This window comes from Festucalex cinctus, chromosome 4 (genome assembly GCF_051991245.1).
Source record: "Festucalex cinctus isolate MCC-2025b chromosome 4, RoL_Fcin_1.0, whole genome shotgun sequence".
In the NCBI taxonomy this organism is placed as follows: Eukaryota; Metazoa; Chordata; class Actinopteri; order Syngnathiformes; family Syngnathidae; genus Festucalex; species Festucalex cinctus.
Genome location: NC_135414.1, coordinates 9,796,372 through 9,818,811, shown reverse-complemented (window position 1 = coordinate 9,818,811; position 22,440 = coordinate 9,796,372). Strand labels below are relative to the sequence as shown.

The 22,440-nt window shown below is 39.6% G+C and overlaps 1 protein-coding gene across 2 annotated transcripts in view; it reads left to right on the top strand.

The window, feature by feature from the left end:
- Window positions 1–22,440, top strand: part of fn1b (fibronectin 1b) — a 37,004-nt gene that overhangs the window by 11,366 nt on the left and 3,198 nt on the right. The window contains exons 15-45 of one of the 2 annotated variants that reach the window (XM_077518717.1): window positions 140–316; window positions 403–531; window positions 996–1,085; window positions 2,210–2,404; window positions 3,474–3,752; window positions 3,858–4,121; window positions 4,394–4,488; window positions 5,626–5,794; window positions 6,790–6,876; window positions 7,024–7,215; window positions 8,798–9,076; window positions 10,691–10,882; window positions 10,979–11,068; window positions 11,261–11,527; window positions 12,704–12,820; window positions 13,063–13,224; window positions 13,301–13,456; window positions 14,500–14,616; window positions 14,882–15,151; window positions 15,246–15,433; window positions 16,678–16,765; window positions 16,925–17,104; window positions 17,181–17,270; window positions 17,364–17,552; window positions 18,373–18,462; window positions 18,546–18,973; window positions 19,178–19,316; window positions 21,038–21,199; window positions 21,290–21,415; window positions 21,514–21,620; window positions 21,707–21,808. In XM_077518717.1, coding sequence (XP_077374843.1) covers window positions 140–316; window positions 403–531; window positions 996–1,085; window positions 2,210–2,404; window positions 3,474–3,752; window positions 3,858–4,121; window positions 4,394–4,488; window positions 5,626–5,794; window positions 6,790–6,876; window positions 7,024–7,215; window positions 8,798–9,076; window positions 10,691–10,882; window positions 10,979–11,068; window positions 11,261–11,527; window positions 12,704–12,820; window positions 13,063–13,224; window positions 13,301–13,456; window positions 14,500–14,616; window positions 14,882–15,151; window positions 15,246–15,433; window positions 16,678–16,765; window positions 16,925–17,104; window positions 17,181–17,270; window positions 17,364–17,552; window positions 18,373–18,462; window positions 18,546–18,973; window positions 19,178–19,316; window positions 21,038–21,199; window positions 21,290–21,415; window positions 21,514–21,620; window positions 21,707–21,808 — 5,216 coding nt within the window. The remainder of the gene's footprint in view (window positions 1–139; window positions 317–402; window positions 532–995; window positions 1,086–2,209; window positions 2,405–3,473; window positions 3,753–3,857; window positions 4,122–4,393; window positions 4,489–5,625; window positions 5,795–6,789; window positions 6,877–7,023; window positions 7,216–8,797; window positions 9,077–10,690; window positions 10,883–10,978; window positions 11,069–11,260; window positions 11,528–12,703; window positions 12,821–13,062; window positions 13,225–13,300; window positions 13,457–14,499; window positions 14,617–14,881; window positions 15,152–15,245; window positions 15,434–16,677; window positions 16,766–16,924; window positions 17,105–17,180; window positions 17,271–17,363; window positions 17,553–18,372; window positions 18,463–18,545; window positions 18,974–19,177; window positions 19,317–21,037; window positions 21,200–21,289; window positions 21,416–21,513; window positions 21,621–21,706; window positions 21,809–22,440) is intronic. The other variant, XM_077518718.1, reaches the window with a different exon arrangement.

Genomic DNA, 22,440 nt, shown 5'->3' with positions numbered 1-22,440 from the left:
GCCTTAGTCATTCTGCTAGTGAGGATGAAGAGCATACTAGTATGCGGACCTCAAGCTGAAATAAACTCTCTCACCGCATTCCAGCGTGTGCATTAAACGTACGGTTATGTAACAAAATGACATCTGTTCTCCTTTGAAGTGGAAACCTCCGAGGGAGAGACAAACAAGCCTCCACCGCTGGTTGACACCTCGGAATCCGTGACGGAAATCACCTCAAACAGCTTCGTCGTGTCCTGGACTTCGGCCTCAGCAACCATCTCCGGCTTCAGGGTGGAGTATGAGCTCAGTGAGGAGGGTGCACAGCGACAAGTCTTGGGTAAATACTAGTAAAGACCGGTGCTGTGTAAATGTCGACCCAAGTGCAGATGTGTTCATCCCGTCGCTTGATGTGATCTCTTTCAGACTTACCACGAACATCCACTTCTGTCACCATCGGTAACCTTCTGCCAGGGCGCAGATACAACGTTAACGTCTACGAGCTTCCAGATGATGGCGATGCCACACTCATCCTGTCTACATCGCAGACAACAGGTAAAAATAAGAGTGACTTTTTCATGTCTAACAGGACAGAAAGGCGAAATGAAGAGATTGTACATATTTACCTCCCCCGTGCACATTTCTTGACCGATTGCAATCATTCCAACTTCAAAATATTCAGCTCATTCAGGACATCAACAAAATTATTTCTAAACCAGAGTTTCCAAATTTTCACCAAAAAATATCTTGTGTCATTCTCCCATGTTTCTCGACCCATTCAAACTACTCCAACTTCAAGTTTCACATTGTTGCACATCTGTACTGTAAGTTAATTATTATTAGTTACTGTAAAAACAACAAATACAAAACCCTGTATGCCTTAACTTTCAGAAAACATGACAACACTTGAGTCTCATTGATTTTTCTCGATACTTGCTAAGTCTGGTCCTTCTTTTGGAAAAAAATTGTTGCAAATAAAACCGATAAATAATGTCCCAATGACGCCTTGTTTTTCCCAGCTCCTGACACTCCTGCTCAGCACACTATCGATGATGTGGGAGAGACGTCGATCCGCATCAGATGGTCCAGACCACAAGCTCCTATTACTGGTAATAATTAATTTCTTATTTTATGTGCGGTAAGCAGAAGAAGATATCCAATAAATTTCCAAAAAGTTGATGGTAATTTTCCATGGGAAGTTAAAGTGATACTTGACTCACTGAACTATTTTCAGCAGTAAAATGTTAATTATTTGTTTATTATTTTTCATGTACAATTAGTACCTTAAAAAGTATTTTTTTCTACTTGCTGTCGACTGATGATGACATCACCTGTGCTGAGGAAGTAGCTAATGACCAATCATGGCTCAGTTTACTAACCGAACCTGGAAAACAGGTGAGCCATGATTGGTCGTTAGCAACTTCCTCAGACAGCAAGTAGAACAATTACTTTTTAAAGGTACTAATTGTACATGAAAAATAATGAAGTTATCAATTTCATTCTGTACAAAATATTAACGTTTTACTGCTGAATATTGTTCAATGAGTCAAGTATCCCTTTAAGCTTTAAGTTTGGGAAATTTTAAAAATTGGAAAAAAAAGTTTTCCCTATTAACTCATTCAAACCCAAAAACGTAAAAATACGTGTTTTAATACTAGTCATTCACTGCCAAAACTTATTTATACTTTTTTTTTTTTTTTTTTTTTTAAATGCTAGAACTGTCGCTTTTATACAGCTTCTGACCTGAAGAGGTCGCTTAAAGAAGAGGTAGTTTTTACCAAAAAAAACTTCCAGTAGGTGGCAGCAGAGTATAAGTGATCAGCCATGGCCATGTTGCAACAAGCTCTATTTGCCAGTGTTTTCAACAATTATGTAAATAATGATGGAACTTAGCTACGTATATTCTAATGCTAATTGCTGCAAAATGGAAACAGATACAAATATACTTTCTTTCCTGATGAAAGACGAGGCTCTAATCTTTCTTTTGGTCGGTTCCATGTTTTTATAGCAGTAGAACAGAATGTTCTATGGATCTTGCAAAATCAGTCAAAATTCAGTAAAACAGTCTGAAGCGAAGGGGGTTGCTTCAATGAAAATGGCTGCGAGTGAATGAGTTATGAGTCAACCTTCAATTTAGTAAAGTCAGAAATTTCTGTTACTCCCTGTGGAATTTTTTTACCCTGGTGTTAGAATATCTTAAGTCATACATGCGTCTGCATCTGCGTGCAATCAGGTTACCGTGTGGTTTACACGCCTTCCGTGGAGGGCAGCAGCACGGAGCTGAACCTGCCCGACTCAGAGACCTCGGTGAGCCTGGTTGACCTTCTCCCCGGTGTGCTGTACAACATCAGCATCTTTGCCGTGGAGGAGAATCAGGAGAGTGAGCCAGTTTTTGTCCAGGTCCATACGGCTGGATCTTCTCAACCAGGTGTGTTTGACGGATGAAGATGTAAGTTGTCGTGATGTTTTTTTTTACCATTTGAGCACATCGCGGCCCCTGGATGACCTCTGCGTGATTCATGGTCGTCTTCGGAACATGCACAGATTAGGAGAAAAGAATGTGTGCACAACCAACAGGCACAAAGACACGCTTTCTATCAGTCCTTATCACATCTGCAGATGAATTATTGACTTGTCAGGCTAGAAAATGTGTATTTAGACTTTTAAAAGTAAAACCAGATGCTGGGAATAGTTTAGTTTAAGAACATTTCTCTTCTCTCGTCTGTTTAAATATAACATTTTACCTTGTGGATTTCGAAATGTTATGTCACCTAAACAATTACTCAATACTTTACTGGTATTAGAATGAGCATACTAGTAAATGGACAATGAACTAGTTTTCAAAGATATCACATACTGAAAATACTCAAACGGTTTATGTAATATTTTTACACATACTTACTAGGGATGTAACGATATCCAAACATCACGATACAATATTATCACGATGTGAAGCTCACGATACGATAATTATCACGATATTGTGGGGAGGTTGGCAATATTTAAAAAAGGTCACAATATTGTAAAAAACAAAACAAAAAACCTCATACTAAAAAAAGAAGCACAATATTGTGCTTTTGTACATAACAGGAATGCATATAAACCACCTACAATATCTAATAAGATTTAATATATTAAATATTGAGGCATTTATTAAATATTTAGGCGCTTACTTGTTAATGCACGCACTCATTGAGTTCCTCCACATATTGACTCGGTTGTCGGTTCACAGGCATATTATGTTCCCCTTTATCTGACAATTAGTGTAGATTTTAAACATAGAAGGATCAAAACATCCCCAATGAAAATTAAATTGCACAAAAAACTAGCCACCCGAGGGTGCTAGAACTGCACAAATGGAAACCAACCTGACTTTTTTTTAAATATAAATATCGTGGACATGATGCCGACTATATTGTGGCAGTTCGAATATCACGATATTGCCCTTATCGTTACATCCCTAATACTTACACATTGTTTTTGATTTTGTGCCACAGAGGTGGTGGCAGCCCCTACCGACCTGCAGTTTTATGAGGTGACAGATGTGAAAATCACCATCACGTGGAATGGGCCACCCAGCGAGGTGACCGGTTACAGGGTGACCTTTTCTCCTGTCGGGCCTGATGGCACCGAGATCAGACCCCTCCAGTTGCCGGTCTCGCCCAACGCCTACGCTGACATCACCCACCTGCAGCCAGGCACCCTCTACCGCTTCTACGTCTACGCCATTAACGGGGGTGTGGAGAGCGAGCCACTGATGGGAGAGATGTTTACCAGTATGTGTTGTTCTGAGGAGGGTTGAACAACTTGGAGATTTTCAAAGTTGGACATATTCAAAGGTGAATTTACGGGAATATGTCGTTCTTTCTGTTCCCCTCCAGAACCTGATGCTCCAACCAACGTGCAGTTCACTGACATCGGCCCAGACAGCGCTCTGGTTATTTGGGAAGCTCCCCGCGCTGTGGTGTCTGGCTACCGTCTCTTTGTGAGCATCCAGGGCTCCAGTCCTATTGAGAAGAGAATCCCCGGCGGGGTCACCCAATACGCTCTGAGGAATTTGCGTCCCGAAACTGATTATACTGCTACTCTGCACTCTGAGCTGGACAGTGTGCTTAGTGAGCCCGTTACCACATCTTTCACCACAGGTGAGTGGAAGAAAGAAAACATGGTGATAATTGCACTAGTGATGTTCTCAAGACAAGACCCAGACCTTCAAAATGTGGTCTAGAAATCAAGACTAAAGCAATCAATTTTTCACAGCACTTATCTTCTTCGGAGCAGCACATCTGACTTAGGGCTTATCACAGAAGTCAGCTATGTGAACAATTGCACCACCTATTTCACTCCCTCATCCACTTAGAGTCGAATAACTCTCTCTTTTTTTAATAATTGTCATCATTCTCTTTCGGCTTTCCAGCTCCCCAGATGGGCAATGCACCTGCTTTCAACACAGAGGTCACTGATACCTCCATCATCATCACCTGGATACCTGTCCGCAGGTTTAGTTACAAGGTAGAACAAACCAGAACAAGCTCATCACATGAAAATAAATCACTTTTTAATGTGTATGTTAGCATGTTACCTGTTCCATATCTATTTTTTGCACTTCCACTGTGCGTTTCAAAAATTAAGGATGTGTTTTTGTTTTGTTTTTATCGTGAATTTGCACCCTAAAAACAGTTAGGTTAAAAATAACCCAAATTGGGTGAAAATGGGACTAACTCAACTCAACTCTTTGGGTTATTCAATTAGCCCAAAAAGTTGGGACAAATGAATACTCCACAAAATAACCTTTACTTTGTGGGTTATTAATTTTATTTTAGCCAACTTTGTGAGATAAATAATTCAAAAAGTTGGGTTGGTTCATTTGTCACCCAATTCATTTGGGTCATTCAATTTCCCTAAAAAGTTGGGTCAAATAAATAACCCACAAAAAAGCCAACAACAAATTGGGTTGCTTTGTGGGTTATTTTTTAATTTGACCCAACATTTTGGATTAAGTAATTAAAAAAGTTGGGTCAGTTCATTTTTGACCAAATTCAGTTGGGATATTGAATTAACCCAAAAAATTGGGACCAATGAAGAACCTACAAAATAACCCAAAAATTGGGTTGCTTTGTGGGTTATTAATTTAATTTTACCCAACATTTTGGATTAAATAATTCCAAAATGTTGGGTCAGTTCATTTTTTACTAAATTCAGTTTGTATATTGAATTAACCCGAAAAGTTGGGTCAAATGAATTAACCACAGAACAAGCACAAAAAAGGTTGCTCTGTGGATAATTTTTTATTTTAAAATTATTTTACTTTAATAATTGTATTAATTTAATTTGTTTAACTCAAAAAGTTGCCCATTTTTTACCCAATTTGGGTTATTTTTGACCGAACCGTTTTTAGAGTGCATGCTATTCTGTTCCTTGTTGGAGAGCAACACATTATATAAAATGTACAAAAACAATTGAACAATATACATTAAAAAGTTTAGAGAAGGTCAAATTAAGTTCATCCTGAAATTTCACGCAAAATCCCAACTTTTCGTGAGTAGCGTAGATTCAATCTTCATGAGAGGTTCAGCATTATGATGTAACGTCTTTGCGGTCTACAGCAATGTGTGCTTTTCTCATTTAGTGATCTGATCTTCTTTCCAGCTGTCTGTGCTCCCCAGCCAGCAAGGAGAGTCTCCAAGACACAGGACCTCCGACACTGGACGCCTTTATGTAACCGGTTTAATTCCCGGAACTCAGTACACATACAGTGTTCAGCCCATCTTCAATGGACGCCCCCGTGGAAACCCCATCACCCGCAATGTTGTCACTTGTGAGTAACTGTGAAACACGTAGTGCCTGACGTACGTTTAGTTGACTAACCGGAAACACTCAGAAATGCATCGACAAGACTACCGAATGAACAATTCTGAGCTCTCTCAGAAATGCAAAAAAAAGAAAAGCACCGACAAAGCATGCACAATAGGCGCACACAAGGACAAATTTTACAGAAAAATCGTTGACCTGTCAGAATTTGTGACCTTAAATTTGAGAGTTTGACAGCAAAAGAGGGGAAAAGTACTTAGTGCTGAGAATAATGTAACTGACAGGAACAGGAAAAAAAAAATCTGTTCTTCCTGTCACCTTACATTTTTCAAATGCCTCCTTTTCCAAAATGAGATGCAACGGGATGGAGAATGGACCTTCACCACTTCTGGAAAAGCGTGTAGAACGCCAGAAACAAAAATTATCGAGACATGTCATCTGTTCAGTTATACAATTTTAAAACTTCAGAATGATCTACAGTTTGACTCAGAGCAAATCACAAGAAGGTGTCATGCCATATTTTGACCAAACATTGCATCAATTCAGTATTTCGTTGCATCTGGCTTATACTGTGGCAATTAGTGCTTTCCTTTCCCAGAGCAGTTTTGTTGGGTGTGTTGTCCCAGATTTTAAACTCTGTGTTGCACCGGCAAATACCGGTACATCCAATTCCCAAGCCCCCAAAATAAGTTCATTCAATCAAACAAAGCATAGGTTTTACGCAGTTGGTGGTCTTTTCAAAATTCTAGACGTGATAGACTTGTTCACTGCTCAATTTGTATACTGCAGAAAGCATAGCAATGAAGCCAAGTTTTATTTGCACCACAATCTTAAATAGACCACGCCCACCAATGGTGCTAGCAGTCTATTAACACAAACCCACAATTTGCCACACCTGAGTAAATCAGACCCATCAGCAGGGACTGCTCAATGATTGTTTTGCACAAGCTCAATATCCCATTGCTTGTGCCGTGCTCTTTTTTTTTTTTTTTTTTTTCCCAGCCTTGTCTCCTCCCACTGACCTAAGAGTCCAGTCCAACTCTGACACAGGAGATCTCATCGTCCACTGGACAGCCTCCAAAACACCAGGTAAATATTGACCGGGCTGCCCGGAGCCCACCGAGTCTAGACATTGACCTCCGAAAAACACCTCTTCCTGGTACATCTTTTCAACTTCTCACAGTGAGTCATAAATGAGCAAAATCTGACGTCTTTTCCCACCCCTTCACTCTGCAGACATCACCGGCTACAGAGTGTCCAGCACGCCGACCAGTGGGCAGAAGGGAAACAGCATCGAGGAGTCTGTGAGGGCTGATCAAACCTCATGCATGCTGGAGAACCTGAATCTTGGGGTGGAGTACAACATCAGCGTGTTCACTGTCAAGGACCATTTGGAAAGTGTGCCCATCTCTACTATTATCACCCCAGGTAAGTGTGACAGGGAAAGGCCTTAACACATGTTGAGTGAAGACTACACTATTGAGTGTTGAGTGCAAAGTGTGTTTTCTGTGTAAGAGATGAAAGAAACAGCTGGGTCAAAATATGTGTTGTGTTTGTCCTCCACAGCAATCAGTTTTGTAAAGTTTATAGTTTTATGCTATCAAAAAAACAACAACTAAATTGCTAAATTGGTTAATCATAACTGAACAAATGCCTGTGCTATACCTGTGTTGTTTTTTCAGATTAGAAGGCAAATTTATGAGTGGCAGGAAGTTTTGGTTTTTAGGCTAGTTAAATCGTTCTTGGTGCCGACAGCATCAAACAATACCCCTAAATTAATGAATCCGTTGCCATTGTTGTTAATACTCCCTGTTTGCATTCCTCCATGTTGCTGCTCTGTTTTTTTTTCCTGCCTTGTAAGCTCCCCAAAGGCTCATAGCTCTCTCTGTTTACGTCATCTGTGGAGATTTGTAGCGAGGAGGTGGCGTAGGCAGAATTAGAAGCGATGGAGAGTATGGATATTTTTCATTGTTGTGAATATTTTTGAAATAGCAGAAACAAACATTATCGCAATATATCGTGGAAACTGGAAACTTGGAGTCAATCACAAGACGGTGTCATGTAAAATTTTGACAAAGTGAGAAGTAGGATGTACGTATCGGTTTTAAAATCTAGGGACTAAAAATAGGTGGTCAGAAAAATAAATAGTCAAGTATAAAGAAAAATCTTACGTTTAGTAAAGAATTTGTACTTCAAAATGGGCAATACATGGTAGTATTTTCTTAGTTGCATTGTAACATATTTTACTCACTGCCATTCCGAAGACAGTTTAGCCCTTCTCGAGGTGGCATGGCTTGGTGGTAGAATGGTCGTCTCCCAACCCAGAGGTTGTGGGTTCAATCCAAATCCATTGTAACCACGTCGAAGTGTCCTTGAGCAAGATACTGAACCCCCTTTTGCTCCTGATGCTGCGTCATGAGTAGTCAAATGTAAAGTGGGTCTCGCAAAGTCGAAAAGCACTAAAAAAAATGAAGTACCATTTACCATTCTTATTGGAACCAGAGTGTTTAGTTTAGTGCAATTTATGGTACATAAACAGTATCATGAAAATAAACACTAGGAATACATTGTAGTTGTTCATGACTATAAATTCTGCATAAAACACTGCCCAAGTACTCCTCAACACTATAATAATGAGGAAAATCACATTTTTAATTCCTGAAATCTGCTGCCAAGGAATCATTAAAAAGCAATTCTTTTGTTTATTATTGTGTATGACGTTATCACTATTGTTGATATGAAGCTTAACAATTGTTATGTGTTGTTTAATCCAGCCTTTTCCATTATAACCTGCTGGGGTCTTTGGCTAACATTTGCATGAAGATCTTGTGTGTAATAATCATATAAGTGGAGCATGGCCTCAACTGTTGATTTCCCGTCAAATTTGAATGTCGACTGTACTGTTATCTGTCCTGGCACTGTATGTTTAATTCATTGAATTAATCCATGTAATCAATGTCTGTGTCTTTCTAATGTTGCTTGCGCTTTGCACCTGGCCTAACCCTTCCAGACATACCTCCACCGAGACATATTCACTTTGTCGACATTACTGACACCACCATTGGCCTGCGTTGGATCCCTCTGAACTATTCCACCCTAACGGGTTACCGGATAACCGTAGCGACGGCGGGCGAGAGCTTACCCATTTTTCAAGATATGGTGGACGCATCAGCTGGTTATTACACGCTTCGTGGTTTGGAGCCTGGCGTGGACTATGACATCAGTCTCGTCACGGTTACGGAAGAGGGGGAAAGCGAGCCAACCACACACACAAAGCAAACTCAAGCGGGTGATTTTAACATTTCATTATATGTCTGAGGAGAACCCGAGTTTTGGAGACACAATTGTTGAAAATGTTGCAATTTCAATATGATAGTCTAGTCTCCTTATTTTGTACATGGACTGTTCCAGAATTGGAGGACAAATTTGGCGGCAACATTTTTAAAACTGACCAATTTATTTAGTTTAGTTTAGAATTTAGTTTTACATTTAAAAAAAAAAAAGGATAATATTGTTAATTCATCCAGCTAAACCATCAAAAGACAGAAATACGACATACATAATTGTTATCTCATATATTTTGCTGTTTGGCGCAACCCTATTATAGTTACTAAGGCACCTAAAAAAAACACATCTTAAAATATTGCTTAATACACGAACAATTAAAAAAGGTACATTTTCTTTAAATTAAATTATAGTAACAGGGTTGGCAAGTAATATGGTCACAAATCAACGCTAATGATAGTTTTTGCTGAAGCAGACATGCTAGCTGTGTTTGGTTTGATGCTAACGCTAAAAAAAAACAAAAAAACAAAACAACTTGTTTGTGTATAGAAATTAACATAAGAAAAACAGATATGAATATGTCTTTTTCCGAGTCACAGGGTCTCCATTATGGTTTAAAACTAAAAGAGAGGACTGACCTTAAGCAGACCCCTGGTCAGAGCAATTAGCTTGATGTCATTTATGCTAAGTCATGCCACTCACTTTTGATAGCTGAAAAGGTTTCAGTAAGAGTGTGTATCAGGCATGATGGCTAATACTGTATTTTAAATGGTTCTGTGATGGAAAAAAAATGTTTTAACAAGGAAGACATGTCAAGAAAATAATACTCCTTCAAAAAGCAGATTTGCCGTAAAAGTTCATAATGTATTTTATTTGATAAGTGAGTTGGTCATGGATGTTGGTCTTCCAATTCTGGAATGATGTACATACTGAACAGTGGTACCTTGACTTGTGAGTTTAATTCGTTCCATCACAATTCTCATAACTTAAGTCGTAAATCAACTTTCTCCATTAAAATGAATGGAAATGTCATTAATCCTTTCTAACCCAGCCCAAAACAACCCCAAAATATTGTAATATATCTTTTCACAAATAAAACAACACTCAAGAATATTGTATTGTATAAAAACATACAGTAATAATATAGTCAAATTGAATGTAACAAATTTACAGTGTTTGAGTCATGATTTTTCTGCATTCATTCAATGGACATTAAAAAATTAAGTTATGTGGTTAGTTAAATACACAACTCGTAATTCTCTTTGTCTTATGTCTAGTTTTGCGCTAACCTTAGAGTGGCAATAAACAGCTTGAAGCAAGCACACTGGGCCTCTTTTTTTTTTTTTTTTTTTTTTTTTTTTAAGAACTGTCCACAATCTGCCAAACTGCATATGGCATGTTAAGACGTGTAGAATAGACATCATTCTCTTATTTTCACTTTCTTAGAGCCCCATGGTTAGAACAAAGACATTTTGGCTGACATTTTCCTCGCAAGACAAACCAAAAATATCAACCAGAAACTCACAAGTCAAGGGACCACAATAAAGCAATATATGACATGTTATTGCAGGAGTCATTTTCTACATGAGCTCAAGCTGTTATTCTCTGCTATCCTCAGTGATACCAGCGCCCACCAACTTGCAGTTCGGAGGGGTCGGTCCCGACCACATTAGGGTCACATGGACAGTCCCTCACGTTGCCAACCCCGGCGACATTTCACGCTTCGTCATCCACTACAGCCCTATGACCGACGACCATGACATTAAGGAGGTCACTGTGGGCGGAGCCTCCAACACCTTCTTGCTGGAGAGTAAGACCGCAGCAATATGACAACTGTAGAGACGTTGTTTTTAGTTGCACGTTCATTTCTTTCAAGCCATTCTAACTAACGTTCACATTCGAACAGACTTGCTTCCTGACACAGAATATCGCATCAGTGTGTTGTATATTTATGGAGAGCGAGAGAGCAATCCGGCCACAGGAACACAGAGGACAAGTGAGTGGACACAATGTTTTGTTGTTGGAGTGGTATGCAACAATATGGTATGGATAGCATGAGTACATCACACGAGCTGAACGAATTAGTAGTTGTTTTAAAATACAATAGTAAACAAAATCAGCAAAAAAAATAAATAAATAGAATTGTTCTAATTTTAATGTACCTTTTCAACTGAATGATCTCTTCTAGCTGTGGATTCCCCAACTGCTTTGGACTTTTCTGACATTCAAACCAACTCCTTCACCATTCACTGGCGGGCTCCATCCTCAAGTATCACCGGGTACCGGATCCGCCATCAGAAGACGAGCGGCGGGCGCACCAAGGACGAGAGACTTCCTCCTAGCAGGACTCATTACACTTTGACTGGACTGACTCCGGAGACCGAGTACCTCATTGCTGTGTACGCCGTCAAAGGCAATCAGGAGAGTCAACCTGTGACTGGCACACAGGCCACAAGTGAGTGTCTTGAGGGCTTGATTTGCTAAGATCATAAAAAGCGGATTGCGTTACATCATGTGTTAAACAGATTGCGCATGCTGTTGTTGGCCACTGCCTTACATATTTCAGAAGCTCCCAGACTGCATTGCTGAATTACTATGTGTCTGTAATTTTTGGTTTTGTCATTTCACAACTGTTTACCCAAGTGCAAAAGATCTATTCTCCTTGTAGCTTCTCATTCTGCCTATGCCTCTTCGCCACAATAACAGCAGTCATAGTTATGCAAATATATAGTATGTGTTATATTAGTTTTCTACAAATATATGTGGCTCTTTAATCCCTCTCCTGTGATTCTCTATAAATCTGTACAAAAAAATTATTAAAATAAATGTTTTTTTTTTGTTTTTTTACACATTATTTTTTAGATACAATATTATTTAAATGAATTAATTATTTAGTTGTTCATAAAAATAATTAAATATTTTAAAAATCGTCCAAATTTTTATGTTGTTAGAAAAACAGATGAAAGGTAGATGAAAAAGTTTTTTTTAATTACCTTAAAATGTCCAAAAAGTGACCATAAAATGTCCAAAGAGGAAAAAGAAAGGCAGAAACTTACCATAAATTGTCCACAAAATTGCCAAAATAGTCAGAAAATGTATTTTAAAAAAAGTCTGGAAAGAAAATTTTCCAAGGTAACCATAAAATGTCGAAAATTGAAAGACAAAATCTTGAAAATTATTATAAAATGTTCACAAAGTTGCCAAAAATGTCAGAAATTGATGGCAAAAAAAGGACAGAAAATTACCATATGTCCAAAACATTGTCAATAAATGTCAGAAATTTGACAGAAAGGCAGTAAAGCTAGAAATGTCTATATGTATATATATATATATATATATATATATATATATATATATATATATATAAAATTTCATTTTATTATCTATTTATTTATTTTTAAGAAAAATGTAAGCCAAAAGTTAGAAGAAACCAAAAGACAGATTTATTTTATTTTTTTTTCTGTAATTTGTTTGGCCTAAAATGACAACATTAGAAACATTAGATCAGCTTCTGCTTCACTTTACCTGTACCATCAAGTCTGTGCCTGTTTTGTTATTTTGTAAAGGCTGTGAGGATCTTTTGCTATGTGAGCATTTGAAACATAATGAATCGTCTTCTCTCCATCTCCAGTCTCAGATGCTCCCACTGACCTGGAAGTTGTGTCGTCCTCGCCCACAAGCATCACCATTCGCTGGGATGCTCCCTCTGTGGCCGTCAATCAATACCGGATCACTTATAAAAGCACAGGTCTGCTTTCTTCTACATTAATTATTTTTCCCCAGTAAATCCTACTCCAATTTCAGGGATCAATAATAAAAAATAAATCCAGTACATTTTTGGGGAAAACAAATGTAAACAATTGGAAATGGGAAATTAACCAACATTCGGCAACATTTAATTTAGTAAATCCTGATTTATTCCCATTAATCTGCCATGAACAATTTTCTGCTTCATCACTTTCAACAGTGGCTTCTTCTGTCAATTTCCAGGTGGGGGCGCTCCTCAAGAGTTCACCATCCCAGGCACTCAGACCACAGCCACCATCACAGATCTGCAGCCGGGTAGCGACTACATCATCACTGTTTATGCCGTTACTGGAAGAGGCGATAACCCCGCCTCCAACACTCCAGTCTACATCACACATAAGACTGGTAAAAGAAACTGAAAGGAAACAAAATATATTTTACACTAAACGATGAGTGTTTGAAATTCCATTTGTTCTTTAAGATATTGAGCCACCTGCTAACATGGATGTGACTGATGTGAGCGACAATGCAATCACAGTACGATGGTCCCCTGCCCGGGGGCCCATCACAGGCTATAGAGTCACCGGTGCGCCGAAAAATGGTCTAGGACCATCATACTCAAGGGATGTGCCGCCTGGTAAGAGCCATTTTGTTTCATAATTTGTATGGATGAAAGTCTTGGGACACCTCTATCAATTGAACTGTTTTGCTGCCACACATTATCCAAAAACACAAACCCGAGTGCCAGCCAATTTTGTAGCATTTACACTCATCTTTCATTGCAAACAGAATATTTTGTGCTATGACTACATAAACATGGTGGATACCATATGAAAGATTTGATTCCATTCTCTCATTAGAAAAAAAAGTATGATTCTACCTTATTTCGTTCCCACTTGAAAATAGGTAGTTTGAGTGATACCAAGAAAAAATAAGGACAAAACGTTTTTTCTGAAAAGATACATTTTCTGCACAACAGTGACTTTGATACGAATATTTTTTTGTTTAGTGACGCTCTGTGAATGATATTTAATGGGACAAATGCTTCTACCATTCACAGCATCCTTGAAAACATTATATTGCCTAAGAGCCGCCATGTTGTCGTGATGTTTGAGCCACGGGATACTATTGAAAAGAGATACAATGCTGCCATCTGCTGGCCATAGCCAGTGGGTGTTTTTTGTTTTTATTTTTTTGCCCATTAAGAAAAAGAAAAAAAAACTAGTTGATGTCAATTAACGTTAATGGCAGTACTCGTTGAGATTTCCGTTAACGTCAGTTAACGTCAACGGCAGGAAAAAAAGATAATGAATCCAGTCAGGGTTAATTTAAGCCAAATTTCCACTGAATTTTAGTTTCATAATAAATAATAATTTTATATCTAATATCTAAAAGTTAAATTAAAAAGTATCTAAATAAATGTTACATTAAATGCAAATGTATTGAAATGCAGTACAACTGAACTTTGTTTAGGCAGTGCTTTGTTCATTTCACCACGAGAGGGAGTCCAACTGTGCCACACCTTATTGAATCACCTTATTGCCAAAAATTGTGAGCTAGACGTCCATATTTTCTTCCATTTCCAATAGCTGCAGATGAATTGGCATCTACATCTATATATTTTATTCACAAATGTAGTGTTAGATTTTTCCAACATGTTGTGCTCCTTGTGCTTTACAGCTCAAACTGAGATGACTCTCACAGGCCTGATGCCAACTGTTGAGTACGTTGTGAGCGTCTCTGCCCTGGGCACCGATGGCCAGCCCTCGTCTTCAGTTGTGGAGAATGCAGTCACAGGTCTGCTTGATTCTTATCAATGAAAACTGAAAGGATTAAACAAGATCAAGACAATATTAAAAGTTTTCCTGACTACTGAACTCAAGCAAAATCGTTTTGATTGCCAAAGACAAGGCCCAACTTTGGCAAAGCTTCTGTAATGGTTGTTATAGGTTGGATGACTCAAACTTGCTTGAGCAAACAGTAAATTAATTAAAGGTTATCAATAAACTTCCACATAGCATAATTCCTTTGCCTCACCTTCTTTTGCATCCGTTCTCCGCAGCGATGGATCGTCCAAAGGACCTCACCTTCTCTGACATTGACGCCAACTCCATGCGCATCGCTTGGGACAGTCCAGAGGGCGCCGTGACATCATACCGCGTTCTCTACTCCAGCCCCGAAGATGGCGAGAGAGAGCTGCAGCCGTCACCCAGAGGCGACCAGGACAGCGTGGCCATAAAAGGCCTTCGGGCAGGCACGGAGTACACTGTCAAAGTCATTGCCCTTCATGGCCGCACACCCAGCACACCATTGGTGGGAACGCAGGCCACAGGTAGACAACACTCAGCTGATACGCTCTCTTAACTTAATAGTGAAGAGGCCCCAAATTCGTCATGTGTTTGCTTCCATGTGTTTATCCCGCTCAGTCATCCCCGCTCCGACCGACCTGGTCATCTCAGAGGTGAGGCCGACTTCCTTCGTCGTGTCGTGGCAGGCACCCAACGCGCGACTGTCGGGTTACCGTGTGGTCGTCAACCCCGAGAACATCAACAGTCCCGCCAAGGAACTCAATGTTGCTCCTGACACAACACGTGTGGTTATACCTGGGCTGATGGTAAACATTTGGTTATTAACACTAGACTTTGGCTGCCGGTCAGAATTGGCAAAGTACTCACATTCTTTACTTAAGTAGAAATATAGATGCTTGTGTAAAAAAAATACTCTAGTAAAAGTAGAAGCACTGATTCAACTCCTGTAAGTTAAAGTTAAAAAAAAAAAAAAAGTACAAACTCTCAAAGTAAAAACATCAATTTTACTATCAAATATATACCCATTTAATACCTATTTCATAGTTTCTCGCTTTTATTTCCTTCTACATTAAAACAAACAAAAAAAAAAAAACATTTTACATCGCAGGTTGTTAGGTATTGGCTTGGCGACTTGGCTTGACTTTTATCCCATCAAAACGTTACCTTTCCTAATGTTGTGAACTGACTAACAGAAAAGGAAAATTGGTTATTGTTGTATGACCTTAATGAATAAAAGTAAATAAATAATATTTTACTTTAGAAGAAAGAAAATCATGTCCTATATGTTGTTTTATTAAAAAGAGCTAGCTAGCATTTGCTTGAATTTGATGCTATCCAGTATCATGTTCCAATAGCTTTCCTAGCATTGTAAACTGACTAACAAAAAAGCAAAATTAGCTAAATGTTTGTAGATAATAATGAATAAAAGTAAACATAGTTGAATAACATTATTATACTTATAGAAATAAGAAAATAATGTTACATGTCCTACCGTCCGTCCTATGTTGTTTATTTAAACAAAGAGCTAGCTAATGTTGTCACTGTAGCTTAAAGCTAAATTCTCCAGTGATAAACAAAAAGCCCATACACATATTTGTATGTGATTTTTTTTTTTTCTCCCCCACAAGACAGCTCTTTACAATGACTCATTCTTGTGGCCAACAAAAAAATGTTGAAGGCCATGGTGGAATATCTTGCTTTTCAAAATCCATTGCCATGTTGACGTTATTACTCCCTGGTTCCCGTTCCTCCATGTTGCTGCTCTCCCTGTTTTTCTTCTGCTTTATAAGTACCCAAGATTTTAATCAATCTATCATGCTCTCAACCATGGTTAAAATTCTGTATTTATGTATACACTGGGAAAGTAACAAGCCCATCTTAACATATTAAGAAGTAGAAAAGGTAGAAATGCCTGTTTTCAAATATAGGGAGTGACAATAAAAATGTGTCAGGAAATATATATTCAAGTAATGTATAGACACCTGAAAAATCTACCTTACTTAACACCACTGCTGCCAGTAAATACATAATGTCTGAACTTGTACCACAGGTAGCAACCAAATACCAGATCCATGTCTATGCGCTGAAGAACTCTGTCACCAGTAGACCACTGGAGGGAGAGGCAACCACGCTGGAAGGTAATCAGACACTACAGCAAGAAAATTATTATTATTATTATTATTATTATTGGGTTTTGAGACAAAAATACTTGAGCCATGTAAAATGTACTTACCAACTAGCGTCCGCACAAAAGTAGCTCGTAAATAATCCAACAATAATCTTCCTTTCCCATGCAGATGTAAGTCCGCCTCGGCGTGTGCGTCTCATGGAGGTGAGGGACGACTCTTTCACCGTGAACTGGCGCGCTAAGGTGGAAACCATTACTGGTTTCCTCATTGAAGCCACGCCCCAGGGAAGCTCACGTCCCACAGTCACCAAGACCATCCCAGCAGACGTATACACTTACACCATCACAGGTAGACCACAAAAAAAAGGATTTCAGACAAACTCGTATTGACTGTTTTCTCACTGTGCGTTGATGTGTTTTTGAAGGTCTGAAGCCAGGCACCACATATTCCGTGAACCTGTACACTCTGAACGGCAATACAAGGAGTAGCCCAGTTACGCTTACTGTTCAAACAGGTACTCTGTCTCTGCACTGCTGCACTAATATGCCAATCCTATTTAAGTCAACCAGCAGTATGTGCAATCTAATTCTGATATTTTTCTCTGTAGCTAAACCGGTCGTCCAAGCCCCCACCAACCTGCAGGTGACGTCATTGACCCCCACTTACATCTCATTCACCTGGCAACCTCCAGCCACACCCATCACGGGCTACCACATCACCTACGCCGAGCCCAGAGCGACTCCACAGGAGCTGAAGCCACGCCCCCACGCTGGACAGAACTATGCCACCATATCTGGTATGTTTACACCACAGCTAATTAAGTCAACTGTAAACATTTCCTGACAATATGTTATATGTGGCCGAACTAGTTTAAACATGAAATTCTGATTAGTATTACATTTGTGAAATATGAGTTATGAAGCAAAATCCAGCCATTTTTATCCATCTCAGGGGGCAGCCATTTTTCCACTTGCTGTCGACTGAAGATGACAGCACAGTTGCTCAGGCAACGGCCAATCACATCTCACCTGTTTTTTTTTTGTTTTTTTTTAAGATGAGCTGTGATTCGTTGTTACCTGAGACCTGAATAAGTGTGATGTCATTTTCACTATACAGCAAGTGACAAAATGGCCGCCTTCTGATACTAATTAAAAACTGCTTAACTCTTATTCTACTAACACAGTATTAACCAAAATACCATATTTATACAAGTTTTTTTGTTTGTTTGTTTTTGTTTTTTGTTGTTGTTATTTTTTGTTGTTTTTGGCGAGGGGTGGGGGTGACTTTTACCTTTTTTTTTCGTTGTTTTTTTTTGTTTTGTTTTGTTTTTACAATTTCTGCTGTTACTCCAAATGCAATGAAACTTTACAAGGTTGATGATTTTGTCTGGTTTTGTCATTTACAACTTCAGCTTTTTAAATGTATCAATATTAATGTAAACTGTTTGTTCTTATTTTATGTTGTTTAGCCTTTATAGTACTGAGAATATAATTTTAAAGAAAAACATTTTTGTTGTGCTAATTTGAAGGGTTGCAAAACAAAACAAAAAAAGAATGGATATTTTCTAACCAAAACATCTTAACACTGAATGTGTCTTCCTGAACTTCTACGACCAGGTTTGAAACCAGCCACAGAGTATATCATCAAGATTGTTGCCATCCAGAACACACAGAGAAGCACTCCGCTTGTGGGCAGAATCAGGACTCGTGAGTGTTTCAACACTTTTAAAGAAAAGTTCAATGAACCAACTTTGAGAATCACTGCTCATAACTTGCTCTCCCTCTCCCAGACCCCGACTCCGTGCTCCCGATCCCGCTACCCCACCACCCTGGAGGCGTCACTGATAAACTGGACGTGCCTGAAACAAACTTGGACAACAGAGTTCAGCTTGTAGGCAACAATGGCCAGGACGGTCTCGGTGGTCAGAGCCAGCACGTGGAGTATACCGAGTACAACAACAACAACCAGGCCACCCCGCAGTCCCCGTACGGGGGGGTTCAAGAGCCCCTGGTCTTTGTGCCACTCCCGGACGCCAATGGCAAGCGCAAGCCATACGTCAACCTCAATGTGCCCTTCGGCGCCGTATTTGCCAACGAGACAGGACTCCCGCAGGAGGCTCAAACGAGGACGGCCATTTCCTGGAACCCGTACAGTCAGAGCAACGCGTATTTGGTCTCCTGCAATCCAGTAACACATCTGGATGAGAAAATGTTTCAGGTGAGAGCGCCAATGGGAAAATGTTTGAGCATTTAATAAATATTTTGCCCAGGTTATACTAGTAGGCCAAAAGTGGTACTATAGTGGAAAAAAAATGCTACGAGTAAGACACAGTCATGTTACAAGTGTACTGAATTGTCAGTATACATGGCCCATGAATTCCTGAATTAATTTCAACACAATATTGCCATCTTATTTGTCCAGGTGCGGCTGCCAGGCACAGCTACCACTGCCACGCTGATTGGCCTGACACCTGGGGCCGACTACAACGTGATTGTGGAGGCTCTGAAGGGAGTGCTCAAACACAAGGTCCTCGAGCAGCTCGTCACCGCCGGGAACACAAGTGAGTCACAAACTACGTTCCTTAACTCATTTGCGCTCAAAAACGTATAAATACTAGTTGAAATATTACCATGCTCCCAAAGACGTATTTATGTTTTTTTTTTGTTTTTTTTATGTTTTTTTTTTTTTTATGTTAGAGGATACAGAAGGCTTTGATGCAGCCTCTTATCTGAAGAGAATGTTAATGGCATTGTTAGTTATATCAAAAACGACCAGCAGGTGGCAACAGAGTATAAGAGATCAACCAGGGCCATGTTGCAACGAAGCTGTTTACCACACAATTTTAAGGAGATTTGTAAAAAAAAATATGAAACTTAGCTATATTCTAATGCCAATTGCTACTAAATGGAAACAGATACAAATATACTTTATTTCCCTATGAAAAAAAAGAGTCTCTAATCTTTCTTTTGATAGGTTCCATGTTTTTTTTATTACATTACAATATTCTGTGGGCCTTGCAAAATCAGTCAAAATCCAGTAAAACAGCCGGGAGCAAATGTGTTGCTTCATTGGCTGCGAGTGAATAAGTTAAGATGTTTGTGCATTTCATCGATATCCTTGAGGTTCATGTACTAGTACGGTTTTTGACCTCACTCGTAGAACAACTTTGGCATACTAGTTAGGACAAGTACGTTATCTATGAGGCAAAATTGTGCACTCGTTGAGATGTGCTTTGTGATACGAGTGACCTGACTTGTGAGTTTTCGGAGATACGTCTATTGAAAACAACCATATAGCTAAAATGTCCGTTTAGCTTAATGCTAACAAATGATACAAAATATCATAGATGTGCTAATGGCTAGCATCACTGTTAGAATTCTTTAAGCAACTGATATTTGAACACACAAACGGTGCAGCAACACATGTTGACAGACATTGTAACTATGGCCTGACCAATTAAATTACAATTAAAAAAATACAAACATAGTGCAACATAAATCAAACATAAATGTGTTAAATATGACACACATTCAACTACTGGTAAAAGTAGTTTATGTGACAAGGATTATTAATAATAACTTTATTAAATAAATGTTTCCTGTCACAGGGTATTTGTGTTTAATTGTATTTATATATTTATTTGTCATTGACTTTTTGTTCTATACAAAATAAATATGTTATGAGCAAATTGAAAAAAAAGATCTGCCATTAAATTCATGCAGTTTTAAAGAAAAAAAAAAGATTTTTTTTTTTTTTTTTAAACAATACAGTTGATCATGTGCGAAAAATAGTGACCAAACCAGCCAGCAAATAGCAAAAATCTGCATATAATTGACGCACATTGAAATGCATAGGGAAAAAATAACACGAATTATATATTTGTTTTTTAATTAATCACTCATCTGTAGTTTTTTTTTCCTGCCTAAAATTATCATCATCAGCCCCCCAAAAAATCCATATCAGTCGGGCCCAAATTATAACAGGCATGAATTCTTTATCTTCTGCAAAGATTGACTAATATTACCGCAGCTTACTGAGAAATTTTAACCGTGTCCTTTTTGCATCCACATGTCTGTATTGTACTGCTTGAAGGTGACCAAGGCGCACACATCAAAAGTAGCAGCATCGAACTGAAGCAAAAATTGTTTATATTCCATTTCATTTCATTTCAGTTTTATAAACTACATGTTGCAAAATGGCCGTCTTCCAGCTCTTGTGAAAACCCAGTCGACACATTAGTTCCGCTCTTGAACGTGACTTTCTCATCCTGCTTCCCGCCAGTCCAAGAGGGAGTTCCTCCCACAGACGACGCCTGCTACGACACGTTGACCGCAACCTACCACGATGTGGGCGCTCAGTGGGAACGCATGTCCGAGACGGGCTTCAAGCTGTGGTGCACATGTCTGGGCCTCGGAAGGGGACACTTCAGATGTGACTCCTCCAGTATGTCACTTCATATACGTTCACCCTCAAGCTCAATATCCATAAGCGATTGTGAATTTCACTTCACTTTTCTGGTGTCGTCCGTTATAGAGTGGTGCCATGACAACGGGCAAAACTACCGCGTGGGCGACAAGTGGGACCGCCAGGCGGAGAACAATCACTTGATGAGCTGCACCTGCCTGGGCAACGGCAAAGGAGAGTTCAAGTGTGAACCGCGTAAGGATTTCAATTTGTGCTTCTCAAGATTGGCTCCGCAAGCTGTAAATAATACATTACGTCATTCTGCGAAATAATTCATGAATATTTGTTTGCAGATGAGTCAGTGTGCTACGATGAAGGGAAAACATTCCAGGTGGGCAACCAGTGGCAGAAAGAGTACCTGGGCGCCATCTGCACCTGCACGTGCTACGGCGGGCAGCAGGTACCGAGCGGCATCCTTTTGTTTTGGCGTCACGGATCATGCACATGCAACGCTCACATATGATTGTGCGTATTTCATTTGAGCAGGGCTGGCGATGTGAGAACTGCCGCAGACCGGCCTCCGACACCGACACCGACGCCAGCGTGCTGCACCCGGTTCGATATGGAGCCGATACGATACGCAGACAGGTAAGCAATACCTTTCAGCATTTCTGCATTCATTCACATCCCACTTAAGCTCCATGTACTACTAGTACACTCTGTCCTCACTAGTAAGACAATTCAGCACCCTAGTAGACTGACTGTGTCTTGCTAGTGTTACGATGTGGTCGATGGACCCAGAGGCGGAAAAACAAGGCAGGGAGATAAACAGGAATGAGAGTAACTTTATTGGAACCAAGATGGTGATGGATATGACTGGACGGAACGTGAGCAGACTGGTTGCCATGGACAGACGAGTTGAACGTGGACAGACTTGAGTTGAACATGGAGATGACTTGAGTTGGACGTGGAGATGATTTGAGTTGAACGTGGAGACTTGAGGAGACGTGGAGACTTGAGTAATCGCAGAGACTCTTGACCAGATGTGAAGGAGAAACTTGACCAGATGTAGATAAACTTGACCAGACTTAGATAAATTTCTAAGATCGCCGACAGGACAGGACAGGACAGGACAGGACAGGACAGGACAGGACAGGACAGGACAGGACAGGACAGGACAGGACAGGGTAATATTTGTCCCACAGCGCGTGAACAAACACCACTCCCTAAAATACAACACTAATGGGACACTAACAAGACACACCTGGGAAACACAGCAG